Here is a 15,207-nt window from a genome sequence, read left to right as displayed (position 1 = left end):
ATTCTACCTGGCTAGGCGAAGTAAAAAAAGATGCAATCCAGAAACAAAAATGTGTATCTGAAACGACTGGACTGAAAATTAAAGTTACTTTTATCATCAGTAAATGTATGTCGAGAATGTACTGTTTTCCACCTTATTCAAAGATGAATACTTTTTAGCAAGCCATACACCTTCCTGTACAAGAAGCAGTCATTGTAGTCAATAAAATGGCAACCTTTTCATCATCCTTCCCTGTCCTTTATGTGCAGAAAACAATTCAATTCAGGCCGTTCTTGCATTGTGTTGTTACTACTTATTGTTGCACAACAACCTAGCATACTGAAAGATCTCTGTATTACATGTACTATCATAAACAGCATACTACCAGTAAATTTCCAGTCCAGGTGACATGAACACACAAGACAAACACAGAAAACAGTTAATAGACAGACACAGATGAAATGAGTTCACATTTTGTATTTACAACATTCACCCAAATCCACATCAATCTTTGGAATGTATCCTTTACATTCATCAGCCAAGCCATAGTTAAGGCTTTCAAGTCCAGGTGACTTCTATTTCAAAAAGGAATCCAGAACAAACCATATTTTATCAATATCATTGCTTGCAATCCTTGTCTTTTTTTTCTAGTAACTTTCCTTACTTTCAAAGTTAGGTTGCCATATTACGGTAGTGCACCTTTTGATAATAAATTTGTCGGCTGCTCTTATTTTGTGAAAGAGACTGGCATCTACCTTCAAAGAAGAACAAGTTCAAAATAATATCTTCACTGGAATATTTTGCACAATGCTGGTTACAATGACCAACAAAATTTATACGGCTTTTGGAGTTGCTTGCTACGGGTTCACAAATGCATTTCTTTGATAGTTTTGCAGTTATGAGAGGATGGACTTCACCTTTTCGCTATACTGACTCAAAAAAAAGAGTTATGAAGTATTTCAACTTTATCTGTGCTCAAACATTATACAGAAAATACAAAAGATATCAAACTTTCAATTTTACATCATTCTATCACTAAACGTACGGAATACAAAATATACTAACGGACAACACAAGATGCAAAACTCCACAACAGACACGTCTCCATCCCCCCCACTACTTCATGTACTTATCCTCCTGTTCCTGGAGGACCTTAGCAGACGTCTTGGCGTCAAAGAAGAGCTGACTTATCTCCTCCACGTCTTCCCTGTTGATCTCCTCCCTGCCGTTGATCTTTGCCATGAGGCTGGCAGGAGTCAGCAACTGGACGGCATACCTGTGGGAGAGGAACTGGGGTAAGTCTTTGTTTGTTTTGCATAACCGGTAAACCATCCTTATAGGACTTCATTGAAGGTGACTCAAGAACTGTACCCCTTCTCAAGATCAGTAGGGTCATTGTGAAGAATGGGAGACAAGCATACTTTTTGTCTGAAAAATTTACCCTAGTGAGATAAGCAGGTGAAAAAGGACAGAAACTGGTTGGTAAGTTTGTGAATAAAGAGACTCCTTTTATGCAACCAAGTGTTTTATTCAGCCGACGTTTGGTGACCACCTGTCATCTTCCTCAGGGCAATTATGACTGGCTCACATTGGACACACTGCTAATAGATGCAGGAAAATATGAGTTCAGTTCACTTTCATCCTCATACGAGGTGCCACTTCTGATGTCACTCCAGACATCTCTGTCTAGTATGGCACACAGCAGGTCGCAATCCTTCAATCCAACTTCTTCCTCTGACCTTTTCTTATACGAATATAAGAACCAATAAAGTAAGTTGGCATGGCCTAAGCTGTACAGGTTAACTATGTCCCCACCTGAGGGTTGCGTTGACCCCCTGCTCTCCCAGCATCTTCAGGGCATCAGGCTGACACTGGATGTTCTCTACCTGCGCACGGACCTGCAGGATCTGGGAGACACGATAAGAAACAATGTCTTTTCCTTTTGGACTTCAACCGACAAGGACACATAGCATCAGTGTACCTTTGTGATTAAATGTAAGCATTTGAATGTCCATGATTCTGTTTCAGATAACTTTCACAGGCAGTTACAAAAGAATCTAAATTCATTAGAAGAAATGTAGATAAAGCTGCTTAAGGGGTCAAAGCTGAAATACAAAACTTGTCATGCACTGTTCCTACATTTGTTAGATGACTTTTTATATTCAGTTTCATGAGGGACTATGACATAGTTCTAAGAACAAAAATAAAAGGCATTACCTGGACCATCTCCTCAGGTGAATATGGGAGTGTCCTGATAATCATCACCCTGTCCAGCAGATCAAGGGGAATGCCATGGGGGGATACAATGTCCTCCGTACCCCTGGAACAACAACAAGATGTTTATACATTGTAGCTCGACATCTACACATATACTAGGATCAATCCTTGACAAAAATACCGTATGGCAGAGAGTACGGAAAAACGACAACACAAGAACAGGACATGGGAGCCCATCCCTCTCCTTCCACTGCCTCTTAACTCCCCATCCAGAGTAAGGAACTCGTTTTACACCAGGGTGGAGTGAGGAGAGTTGACAAAAGTGCCTGTCCTAAGGACACAACATCTAGTCAAGAATGCAAGGGATCGAACCCGTAACCTCTTGATCACAAGTGTGCTAGCTTTGCCACTCAGCCACTTAATGCCATTACCTTTTATTACTTACCCTAAATTCAACACAAAATCTAATGTGTATTCAACAACTCTATCACACAAACTCACTTGATGGTACACTTCCCCCTGTTGGTAGCGAAGATGACGATGGGAGCGATGGTGGACTCGAGCGCCCGGTGCAGGTACGTGAAGCACTCGATGTCCAACATGTGAACCTCGTCAATGAACAGCACCCCAGGAACAAGCTCGGCGATCCCCTGGTCAATGTACTTGTTCACAACCTTGTTGATCTCTTTTCTCAACTTGTCTGGAAAAAGGATTGAACAATTCAGTCAAACCTGTACTAGAGACCACCTGGCTATTGATACATAGACAAACATGCATTAGTGACCACCTCTAGATTAGGACCACCTGGCCATTGATATACAGCCAAACCTGTACTAGTGACCACCTCTACATAAGGACCACCTGGACATTGATATACAATCAAACCTGTGGCCACCTCTGTATAAGGACTACCTAGACACCGTCAACACTTTTTGGGGGTGCTTTAGAATATCAGCATTCTTTACCATTGACAGAAAGAGCAGTTAAGACTCCTCCCTAAAAGGACTGCCTGCTGTAGAACTGTCAAATACTTACCAGTGATTTCTGTCTTCTTGGGCTTGGTGAGTTGACTCATCATGGACATGATGTCCTGTCCTCCCTGTAACAGTAAAAAAGGCCATGGATAAGTAGTAGGAATACATCACTAAATATCAACTTGACTTATGAAAGTTGGATCTTTTCCATGCTTATAGAAAAGTAGTACTGTGTTGACAATACAATAGAGAATAATTTTGCCACCTGCTTTTTGTGTTAAAGTTGCCATTTTGGATAAACAATGTAATAATATTGACTTGTTTCTCTGATATTAAATTTTAATTAACTATCTGTTAATCACTTACATGAGTTAGGAATGTTCTACAGTTGTAATGTTCCTTATTTTGGCAAAATTCCCCAAAATACAAGAGGGGTTGAAGAATTTTGCATGCGACTATAACAATGATAGTGACTAGTACTGCTTTACCTGTGGCCTAGCATTGGCTATATCCAGGTCATGTAAGGTGACATCTTGGATCACCTCCTTCTTCTTGTGTACATCACCTTTTGGCAGGGGCACATATTCTTCTGCCTACAGACAAGAAAGGAACTTCCGATCACAAACATCTACAAAATTCTCACCATCAAACAAAAGTAATAGACTAGGAAAAGAGGAATTTAGTTTAGTATCACTTGTAAGTATTATATAGAATGAATGTCCTTAGGCTATCAGGCTAGTCATAACAGCACAACAGCACAAAGAATTAAACAGAATCTGATACACTAGACACAAGGTTAATATCCTAGTAGTTACAGTTGTGCATGCCATTTTCAAGCAATTTATAACAGCAACAGCTTTTAAATGATGCTGATCTTTAACATTAACTTCACTTTTGGGAAATTTAAGATTTGACTTTGCGCAAGCTGAAAGTAGCAACAAAAGTTGTTTACATGTCAATCATGAGGCCACACATAAAAATGTGGGCCTGAGCTGCTGACATGTAACTTCCTCTCCCTCTTGGTTCTATTCAATAGTGGAACAGTGATTACCACATTGGGGTAAGCATAAAGAGGAGCAATGTGTATTTGTAATGTAAGGTACACTTAAAAGTTGATGTATTTTGAAAGATCTCACCTCAAGATCAAACTCTGTTGCATAGGTGTCTGATCGACCTTGTCTCTGTCAAAGACAAGAAAAAGTTAGCCAATGGTTATCAACTAAACATTGAGTTAGACATAAAACAAATCATGATGAGCAACTTTTGCCTAACTAATTGATGTGTGTCATATGATCATAATAACGCCACCCATCAAACAAATGCAGAACTACATGTATACAACAAATACAAGTGACTAACAATTCTAAGAGATCTCTTGAGGACTACAATACTGTAAAGCACACGACTGAACAAGCAATAACAAGTTTAGTACACAGGAAATTTCCCTCCATCTGCAATGCAATATCTGCACTTTCTGGACAAAATCTTTAAAGGAAAAAAATAACATACCTTGACTGCACCACTGTTGGCTTCTATGTAGATGACATCCCCAACTTCCACCTTCTCTTTCTGTAGGGTCTCATAGATGGACGGGTCCAACTGGGAAAAAAGGGGGTATAAATCTGTGACTAACCCTCGAACTCATATGGCACAAAAAGTAATACCTAACAATTCTGTGACTAAGAATGTCACGGTCACTAATGAAAGATAGCAGATGTTATCTGAAAGTCTGGCAGAGAATTTATCCAGTAACTGGATTTATTTTGCATTATGTACTGTTCTGTCTGGATGTCTAACCTTCATCAACACCTTATTCTTTAGATGGAGGACAATGACACAGGTGGAAGGCAAGAAGGGAGAACAGAAGGACATAGGGGCAGAAGTTGAAGAATGGCTAAAGGTTAAAAGGAATGGTTGGGTGTCCTCCTTTTGCCACTTAGCACACACTACAGCATCAGTGTGCACTGGGGCAAAGGTGTTTTTATTTCCCTCCCGTTTCTATCCAGCAGTGCATCAGTGCAAGACTGGGGTAAGCAGTGAGAGGTTCCTCAAACCGAAAAACTAGAATACATGTAGCAAGAAACAGATGTAGCTTTACAAGTGTCAACATATCTTAAAGAATTAATCATCTAATCTCGTACCTTAAGCTGCTTTGTGCCCTTTGCTGTCTTCAGTCCTATAATCACATGACTCACGGTCTTCCCATATCCTGAAATGAAGTAGAATTAAAAGCTTCAATAGAAACCTGACATTATTTTTCAGTAATGCACATATTAATGAGTGCAGCCCTTCTGAGGCTCAACTTAAAATGGAATGATGCCAAGTAGCTACTATACTATCAGATGATTTTCTGAAATAAGTTTGGATGGTGATTTCCAACACAAATTTTTGACTGTTCAACACCAGCCTTTGCCAAACAATGAGCAAATCTTAGGACACACAACAAAAGAACAAAGTTTTCTGACAGACCTCCCATGGGGTTCTCAGTCTCACATGGTGTCAGTTCCGTCACTTCTCCTTCATACACTTCCTTTGTCTCCTTGATCCTTAGACCTAAAGAAATAAACAGAGATGTCAAAACCTGTATCAACTTGTAACCTTTGCACCGGCTAAGTTATAGGATTACAAAAGATACTTGTAGTAATATCTTTTGTACATTTCAAAATCACCATGGTACAAACATGATAAAGTTAACTTGGTCAAGACGTGGGTTAGGAGTGCTTCTGGTATTATTGGTCACCGTTCATACATAGATAGTAAGAAAAAGATGACAGTTCTTTACATTGCATTTTTGACATCCGTAACAATGCCCCAAACAAGGAAACAAATTCCCTGCTAAGACAGTCTTGTTCAAATAACTGTGTTCTGTATGATATCTGTTAATCGCTATAACAGCCCTTTGACATAACACACAAGCTTCACAGGCAAGCGGCTTGGCAGCAGCTAGTTTTAGTTGCACATCTATATTTCATTGTTGGGCTGGGCAGCATTTATGTCTCACCAATGGCTCGTCTGAAGTTTTCCATGAGTACTTCTGTCTTCTTGATCTCTGAAGAGTAGACTTCACTCCCCACCATGGGACAGAAGGGCACCTTACTGCCCAACTCCTGGGCGATGGCCAAGGCAAGGGCAGTCTGGGAAAAGGAAATTGTTGTTCAATAAATTTGTATGGGTATCTGTGACTGTATAGCCAGTATAACCGCCCTTTGGCGTAACACACCAGCTTTGCAGGCATGTGGCGTGGCGGCAGCTGGCTACATTTCACTGAACGACTTGTTACACCCAACCTTAAGTTGAACATCTAACTCTAAACATTGTTTAAAGCTATCTAGTGATACTAGTAATGCCCCTATTGGACTTGGTGACAGCAAGTTCCACCCTGCAATAGTACTAGGAAATGGTTTAACATTTTTGCATAAACTAAGCAAAAGTATCATTTCCTTAGAGAGTGAAAGTAGGGCCATTCTAACACAAAGTCTCCCACTGTTATGTTATGGTGCTGTGCTATAAAATGATGCTGATGCTGACCTTCCCAGTCCCCGGTGGTCCAGCCAGCAGCACTGCTCTTCCTGACATCTTCTTGGACCTGATCATTTCCACCACAACACCCGATGCCTGGGATTGAATAAAGACAATGAGTGTTTATTATAATTTTATCATAAAAGGTAAGTGCGTAAAAAGGATATGTTATCAACTAATGGACCTAAGTCCTTACTAACAAAGGGTCACATTCAAAAGCTTTAAGTTCTTATTGTTTACAGTGTTATCTTAACTGTTACATATATCTTCATATCTTCTTTTTCTCTTTAATGCCCACATTCATTTATGATTATTCTGGCATATCATAAGAATAATCTATTCTGTGAAATTACACTGTGACAGTGCTGTGCCAAAAAGGCATCTCCAAATTCCAAATTAAGTATTACTTCTGTACTGCAGAATATCTTAAAACACTGCATTTTTTCCCCTTCTACCGCAAATAATGATTTTACAGTATGCCCCCCTCCCCCCTGGGTGTTTTGCTCAGGACCGGTCAGAACTTGTCCCAGACTTGGTTTTCAACTATATCCGAAATCTTGCCAGTTTAGTTACTATTGGTACAACATGAACGTTCCTCTAGACAGCGGGAGGCCAATTACACAGAAACAAATTTGGAACACACGCCAAACGACTAAACTTATCGCCGTCGTCATGACGCCGAGAATCGCACATGGCGGACGATTTTCCAGAAGATTCCCCCCTCCCTTCTCACCTCTCTCGCCAGCTCCTGCCCGACCATCCCCGCCGCCGCCTGCAGCGCGAAACCGTTCTCGTCCAGCCCCAGGCCCTTCACATGGCTGTGCGAGGCTATCCGCTGGGTCTTGGTCGTGCTTTTCACTTCTTCTATCTTCATTTTTCACCTCCACTAAAAATTCGCGACGCTGAAATTCGACAAGACCGCCTTTTGTGATGGGCTGTGATGCCCGCAGTGCAGCATGGGATGCCACCCAACTTTAAAGAGATATTTGACACCAAAATCCTGCAAACATCGGTGATTTTGATAACTAAGAATGTTCTTGATATGTTCTAGATCCTATATTGATCATATGTGGCCTATAACACAGTCAAATTCACATCAAAAATGTTATTTTTGGTTTACCCAGCATGTGACGTCACTCAGCGAGTCCACTCCACTGTGGGGGGATGGAAAACTTGGAAGTGTAAAGTTTGTTTATCTCAAAATCTGTGAATTTCTCGTGTGCACAGGTGAAATCTATCTCCTATTATTCAAAACTGATTCTGGTTTCTTAACAGTTAACGTACTGTTTTCTATCGACATATTTTCAAAGTTACACGTGCATTTGTTTGTGTTTGACCTTTGACCGCACTTCTCACACGATGGCTGCCGTCCTGAACTTCAACGTGGGTGTGTTGGGGCACATCGACAGCGGGAAGACGTCCCTCTGCAAGGCGCTGAGCACCGTCGCCTCCACGGCAGCCTTCGACAAGCACCCGCAGAGCAAGGAGAGGGGGATAACGCTGGATCTTGGCTTCTCGTCGTTCTCTGTGGACGTGCCAGGTCACATCAAGGAAGCGGATCCGAAGTATGAGAAGTTGCAGTTCACACTGGTGGACTGTCCGGGACACGCCTCCCTCATTAAGACCATCATTGGTGGTGAGTGATTAGGTGATAGTTGACAGAAGTGCACTCCCTTCCCTTCAGTATGCTAGCTGGTATCCACTGCCCATGCAGCTCATGCTTATTATGTGGAAGATTAGTTGCCCCCTTGTAATATAGATAGAAGGATACAAATATATGATTAATTTCCAGTCTGAAGTAACCTATTAAATAATTTGATAAAGAGATTGGTCATGTCATGTTATAATATACAGTCAACAGTTGATTTCTACTATTCTTGCTCAGACTCATTTTTGCGCCATTTTATCTTATCGATCAGTGCCATTCGATTTGTAATGGCAAGCCTGAGACAAATCAGATGGTACCCAGGCTAACATGCAATACAAATTATGACCAGCTTGGCATCTTCATTTCTACCTTAAAGTACATTATAATTTAGTCCTTAAGAACCCAAACTTATCACAATATCCCTAATGTTTAACAAACAGTGCTTATGATTCCCCAGGTGCCCAGATCATTGACCTGATGCTGCTGATTGTGGATGTGACGAAGGGCATGCAGACCCAGACGGCGGAGTGTCTGGTCATCGGAGAGATCGCCTGTCAGAAGATGCTGGTTGTGCTCAACAAGGTGGAGACATTTGTAGCCTGGCTGCCAGACTGTTGCCAGGGCCAGTATACCAGCTAGCTCCTTGGCTCCAGGGCCAACATGCCCCCATGGAAATTTTACTGCAGACACTCCTCAGTTAGACTCTGAGCTGGCTCTTACAACAGACTAGGCTAGGGATGTGGGGGTCTAACAGCTATGTTACATAATGAAGCTAGGCCCTTTCAATTGCTGTCGTATGAGCCAAAATCTAGGAGTATCTATTGTGACTTACTCTGCCACAAGGTACTAGTGTTACTATGGGTTTACAGGTCAAGTTTAGAGGTTTGGGAATACACTACAAACGTGTGTCTAGGTTACAGGTAACCATTGGTCGCTACTAATATGTGCAAGTCAACAGGGTCACAAATATGGAACTTTTAGGGTTGACCACTGGTTGCCATCTATCTATAGTAATACTAATAGTGTGCAATTGATGGGCAAGAGATAAAAGTTCAATGTTTTCACTTCCGTATCTCAGGTGGACCTCCTGCCTGAAGCCAAGAGAGACCAAATGGTAGACAAGATGAAGAGGAAGATGGCCGCTACACTCAAGTCAACCAGGTTTGCTGATGCCCCCATCATTGCTGTGGCAGCCAAGCCAGGGGGACCGGAGGTAGGCTGGCATGTTGTTATACTAATAGATACACAGATGTGAATAGTTTCATCAGGTTGGTAAGTCACTGAGTAAAGAGACAATGTGAACCAGTCAGAACTGCCCTGAGGAAGGTGACAGAAGGTCACCGTAATGTCGGCTGACCAAAAGACTCGGTTGTGTGAAAAGAGTCTCTTTACTCAGATACGTACACACGTATCAATTACATGTATGCTTCTGTGTCAACCTTCTTTACCTATCCTTTAGACTCTAGAGCTTGGAATTGGACAGTAGATTGTTTACAGTTTGATATGCATGAAACTTAGTAATATGTATCAGCAAATTATTTATTATGGTCATTCTAAAAAGCCCTGAAATTAACAACTACATGCCTGTTTCAGTGTTTGTGGGAAATCAACATCTTCAGTAGCCAGGAAAAAAAAGTTTTCTCACTTGTCATGATCATTTAATCCCTTTGCAGGCTCCTGACACAGAAGCTGTTGGCCTGCAGGAGTTGATGGACCTCCTAAAGAAGCACACGTACCTGCCCAGTCGTGATGCCAGCGGGCCGTTCATCTTCGCAGTGGACCACTGTTTCTCCATCCGGGGACAGGGAACGGTCATGACGGGAACGGTTCTCAGCGGCACCGTCGCAATCAACGACAACGTAGAGGTGGCCAATGTCAAGGAAGTGAAGAAGGTGGGTTAGGGCTGATTGAACTTGTTTTGTAATAGAGTGTCAGGAGGATTGACTTTTTTGTATCATCCTGGTGTTACATGGTACAGCTTTAAGTCAACTAAGGTGTAGGACAATCTGTGATTTACAAAAGGTTTTTTTAATGATGTTTTACAATGTTTCTTTTTTTAAAGGCATCATGTGTATTGTTGTTGTTGTGTCCTATTGTACATAGTACTTAATAGCTGCAATTAGCCTGAGTGTCAGCCTTGTTAGCTCGTCCGCTCCAGTGGTGCAAGCCAAGTGGGCATGATTTTTTTGGGGGGGGGCACACTGGGCTACCTAGGTTCAAAAATAGCTTGCCCCAAGTAAAATTTGGTTGCCTGGGGCAACTGGGCAACCAGGTATTTTGCATGCTGCTGCAATGTACTTTTTTTTAATAAACCAGTCATTCATTCATTCATTCATTTATTCCAGGTGAAGTCCATGCAGATGTTTAAGCAGCCGGTGAACTCGGCCATGCAGGGGGACAGGGTGGGCGTCTGCGTGACCCAGTTTGACCCCAAGCTGCTGGAGCGGGGTCTGGTGTGCACCCCGGGCACCCTCGCCGTCATCCACGCCGCCGTCCTGAAGGTTTTGTTTGTTTATTTGCATCTAATCAGAGAGAACAATAAAAAGAACATATTACAGTAAAATAAGATATGCAGGGGAAAGATAAGAAGCCGTAATGGCTTGTCCGTGATCTTCCCCCGACTAAATTAATTGACAACTGTACTAATGGTAACAAATCAAATGGTAATAATAAATAACAATAAGTAATTGAAAAAAACGATCAATATGATAATGATAACAAATCAAATAGTAGCAATAAATAACAAAAGTAATTGGTAAATAATGTTAATTAGAAATGGTATGTTAAAAAATAAGTTAACAGAGGTACAGAGGTTTAACTGAAGTACAAACATAAACAAAAAAATTGAAGCAATAACTCCAGAATATATAAATGAATTTTAAATTTAAATCTTATATTCAAGGTGAGGAAGATCCGGTTCTTCAAGGGAGCGTGCCAGACGAAGGCCAAGTTCCACATCACCATGGGGCACGAGACTGTCATGGCGAGGGTGCAGTTCTTCGGATCACCCTCCCAAGACGGCGTGGAAGAAAGCTCTGAGGATCCCCACTTTGACTTCACAAGGGAGTACATGTATCAGGACGAACTCTACGGCCAGGAAGGGGCAGGTAAAGGCAAGGAGAACGGCACAGCAGACACAGAGGCAGCGCAAACAGTCCCCAGCCAACAGTGGGCTCTTCTGGAGTTTGAAAAACCCGTGATCTGTCCCCAGAGGTGTCTTGTCATCGGTTCCCGCCTCGACACGGACATCCACGCCAACACGTGTAGGTTAGCCTTCCACGGTCAACTCCTCGAGCCCCTGGTGGACAAGAACTACGGCGAGACAGTCCTGCCAAAGCTGAAGGTCTTCAAGAACAAGTCGAAGGAGGGAATGGTAGAAAGGATGACAGACGAGTACACGGTGATCGGGAGATCGCTCTTCAAGAAGGAGACGAACATTCAGCTGTTTGTGGGTTTGAAGGTGAAGCTGTCTACGGGAGAGGAGGGGGTGATCGAGGGGGGGTTTGGGCAGAGCGGGAAGTTTAAGATACGGATTCCACAGGGTCTTCAGCCCGGCACAGTTCAGCAGCTCTCTGCTGCAGGGAAGAAGAAGAAAGGGAAGAAGGCTGACGAGGAGGAAGCTGCAGCAGCACAAGTTCCTGAGAAAGGACAGGGTGGGATCCAGGTCTCTCTTCAGTTCAAGAAGTACATCTTTGATACCAAGAAGAAGATGATTCAAACGTAACATAACGCACATGCTTAAAGATTTAAGTTCTTAAGCTTACAATTTTTTTTCTGCATATTTGATATTGTAAAAATGACATCCATGATGAGTAAATATGATTTGTTTTTGAATACCTGTATTTAAAAACATCCCTTTCCCTGAAATGAAACTTTTGATCAGCAATTCAGAACGAAAGGTCAGTAGTTGAACTGTTTTCCACCTGGACCCAGTGTCAGCTTTCACAGTACATGTATAGCAATGTACAGGGTAATAACAGAGTACTAGTCTATGGTGGTCTGAGTAAATTATGCTTTGAATGGCCCACCTGATTGAACAACTGAACAACAGATTGTATAACACAGCCTCTGGTAAGTGTGATTAATACAATACATTGATATAACAATTTGTGAGAGCACAGAAAATATGGACTCGATTTAGTTATGAATCTACTGATTAAAAGACACCCTGGTGGTGTTTTGCTATTGTCAAAGGAGCCAAAGTAGCATTTGATTGTAAAGAACTGGTGCAATGACAATTTATAAGTATAATGTGCCTAATCAAGTTGACTAAATTTCTTTTGTACAATTCTTTTGCAAAAGACAAATTTCTGTGAAGACCAGGAATATGTGATAAATGATGGCAACTTTATTAGTGTAGAAAGGAAGTTAAATTCCTTGGCATAACCCATAAGGAAGTCGGAAGAAAATTTGGAAATCTAGAAGTTACTTTATTTTAGAGTTATGGTTCTGTTCTTATGATGAGATCTTGTACACCAAGTCTGCATTACATTACATTGTCTTGATCTACATTCAATGTTTCTTGTTCAAGTTCTTTTATTCCTTTTTCGCAATGAGCAATAGATTTTCTCGAGATACATAAATTTATCTGGACAGATACACAAACCCACAGCTCAGTCACCCAAAACAATACTCCCACGCCCAGTTATGAAACGAGGAAATGCCCTGCAATATTACAATCTTCATTAAAACTGTTCATTGTCTATATTCAGAAGATAGTGACTGCTTTAGCTTAGTTACCCTTTTTCACAAAGTTTGAAACAAAGACTCTTCAAAACATGTCTTTTACTAGGAAATTTTGTAGTAACACCTGTCTTCTGTAATTCCTACAATTACTGCTAGGAGGCGCTGTAGATACTACCCATGTTGCCGTGCGCGCGTCCACCATGTTACATTTCTGTGCGGAAACATTCAAGTTTTACGATTAGCAACTACAACTTTCCTCCCATAGTGTGGACGTTGCACAGCGCGTTTCTTGCCCGTCACAGTTCTACAAACGAAGCCAGAAGGTCTAGGAGCCCGAGGGTCGTCGCCAGACTGCCAGTTGTAATCGGATAGTTCTCAGTTTACCTCCAAGCCGCATGTAAACACCGGGTATCGAGGAAGCTTCCAGCGTCCGAACTCCGGGTTTCCCCCGATGATTCATACATTCCTTTGTCTTTTATGTCACAAAAATATGATTTAGTCACAGTCATCCGAATTCCTAGATGTTGAAAAGGGACTGTTGATCGCAGACGTGACGATTTGGTGCCGCAATGGGGCTGGAAGAATACCAGAAAGTTCAAGTTGTGGGGAAGGGGAGCTACGGAGAGGTATGGCTGTCTCGACACCAGAAAGACAGAAAACAGGTGAGCAAAAAGATAGCAAAACAGCACTTTATAGAAAACTTTCCTGTCGCCACTCTGTTGTTTTTGTCGTACTGAAGCTTCTACCGTGTTACTGCATTGCATAATCTTTCGTGAACGACTGAAAGTGCAGAAGACTACACCAGGTGTCTGTTCCAAGTGCATGTCCTGCAATCAGAAGTATGCAACGAAAAATGTTTGTAGCAGGTGGCCAAATATTTAAGATTTGGATTGCTTATTTATCAACTTCATAGCCCTTATTTGTAACTAGAGGAGTTTAGATTTGAAAAACCTTCATGCCAGTTTCTCAACACCGTGCACTTGAGGCTCGTCGTAATCTTGAATATAGAATTACACAAAGTACTCAAGGTGTTACAGAAAGAAGCAATTAGTTGTCATGGTAACGCCCTAGACGCCAACTCCTTGAGGCATCTTATGACACAGATTGCACGCTTTCTTGTAATTTTTGTCACCAAATGTTCAGGCATGCCACTGTTCCTATTGTGTGAATTCCAGATCTAAGGTACAACAAAATTGTTGCAATTGTTAACGTTACACTTAGTAATGCATAACACCTTAAGACTTAAATGACCTGTAAAATTGGGACTCTACACGTCCTTCTAGTTTAGTTTAGTTTAGTTTAAGTATCTCAAAATACTGTTAAAAGCTATTAATCATTTGCAAGATAAAAGCTACTGATATATTCTGTTAATAGTTTGCCAGTACCTTGGAAGCTTGCCCAATCGTATTAGTAGGCTTCGCAAACGTTACAGACGTTGGTTATTGTGTTCCTTTCACCATGACACAAACCGTTATACACGAACACACAATCACTGGCACCATGTCAAACTAAGTATACAGATGTGTTGACTTAAGAATTTTGAACACTAATAGTAATAGTACATAGGACTACCATGAATAAGTATATTAACTTAATATACTTCTAATAAGCATTGCAAGTTAGAAAATGCTAGAACTGAATTCATCCAGTATCGTGCAATCAAATTTTATACAGATAAAAAAGAAAATATTGTTATCCTTTCACAAACAGCTATAATAAGGTATACGCACATTACGCAAGTGTAGGATACTGTCACAAGTCCGTGACTGTATTTTAGAGTAGAGTAGATCTTTCGTCTCGGTAGGAAGTTCTCTTCCACTTTGAGCCGCTCCTTGTAGTTTACTGCGTAGACATGGTCATCTTGTGGGGGTTGTCCAATGCCCGGGGGTTGTACACCACTGGATGACTTCTCATGTGTTTGTCCAGTCTATTTTTAAAACTGTTCACACTTGGGGCTGACACCACCTCTTCCGGTAGACTGTTCCACCATGTTACTACCCTGTTGCTGTAGAAAAACAGTCTTTTGTTGTTGTTCACTGATCTTTTGTTTAGTCGTAAGCTGTTCCCTCTTGTTCTTGTTTTTTCTTGCATTTTTGGTAGGCAACCCTCTGTGTCCAGCTTCCCATGGATGTATTTGTAGGTCATGATCATGTCCCCACGTATTCTTCTATATACCAGTGTCGG

The 15,207-nt window shown here is 41.4% G+C and overlaps 3 protein-coding genes across 3 annotated transcripts in view; 2 read left to right on the top strand and 1 right to left on the bottom strand.

The window, feature by feature from the left end:
• Positions 1-618: 618 nt before the first annotated feature.
• On the bottom strand, positions 619-7,673 carry LOC109469567 (ruvB-like 1). The gene is made up of 13 exons (XM_019768104.1): positions 7,423-7,673; positions 6,699-6,785; positions 6,172-6,304; positions 5,640-5,723; positions 5,312-5,379; positions 4,680-4,769; positions 4,307-4,351; positions 3,659-3,763; positions 3,232-3,295; positions 2,698-2,896; positions 2,197-2,299; positions 1,795-1,886; positions 619-1,255 (listed from the first exon to the last, which is right to left on the bottom strand). The coding sequence occupies exons 1-13, from the start codon at positions 7,561-7,563 to the stop codon at positions 1,096-1,098; spliced, it is 1,371 nt and encodes a 456-aa protein (XP_019623663.1). The 5' UTR covers positions 7,564-7,673; the 3' UTR covers positions 619-1,095.
• Positions 7,674-7,983: 310 nt separating this feature from the next.
• Positions 7,984-12,530, top strand: LOC109469673 (selenocysteine-specific elongation factor-like). Its single transcript, XM_019768223.1, has 6 exons — positions 7,984-8,325; positions 8,795-8,919; positions 9,416-9,550; positions 10,011-10,229; positions 10,683-10,838; positions 11,240-12,530. The coding sequence occupies exons 1-6, from the start codon at positions 8,049-8,051 to the stop codon at positions 12,059-12,061; spliced, it is 1,734 nt and encodes a 577-aa protein (XP_019623782.1). The 5' UTR covers positions 7,984-8,048; the 3' UTR covers positions 12,062-12,530.
• Positions 12,531-13,209: 679 nt separating this feature from the next.
• LOC109468818 (serine/threonine-protein kinase Nek4-like) overlaps positions 13,210-15,207 on the top strand; it is a 19,024-nt gene continuing 17,026 nt past the window's right edge. The window contains exon 1 of the mRNA XM_019767161.1: positions 13,210-13,685. Within this exon, the coding sequence (XP_019622720.1) occupies positions 13,593-13,685 (93 nt within the window). The 5' untranslated portion in view covers positions 13,210-13,592. The remainder of the gene's footprint in view (positions 13,686-15,207) is intronic.

This window comes from Branchiostoma belcheri, unplaced genomic scaffold (assembly GCF_001625305.1).
Source record: "Branchiostoma belcheri isolate BF01 breed outbred unplaced genomic scaffold, Haploidv18h27 scaffold10, whole genome shotgun sequence".
In the NCBI taxonomy this organism is placed as follows: Eukaryota; Metazoa; Chordata; class Leptocardii; order Amphioxiformes; family Branchiostomatidae; genus Branchiostoma; species Branchiostoma belcheri.
The sequence above is the reverse complement of the archived record's forward strand: the minus strand, read 5'-3'. Positions and strand labels throughout refer to the sequence as shown.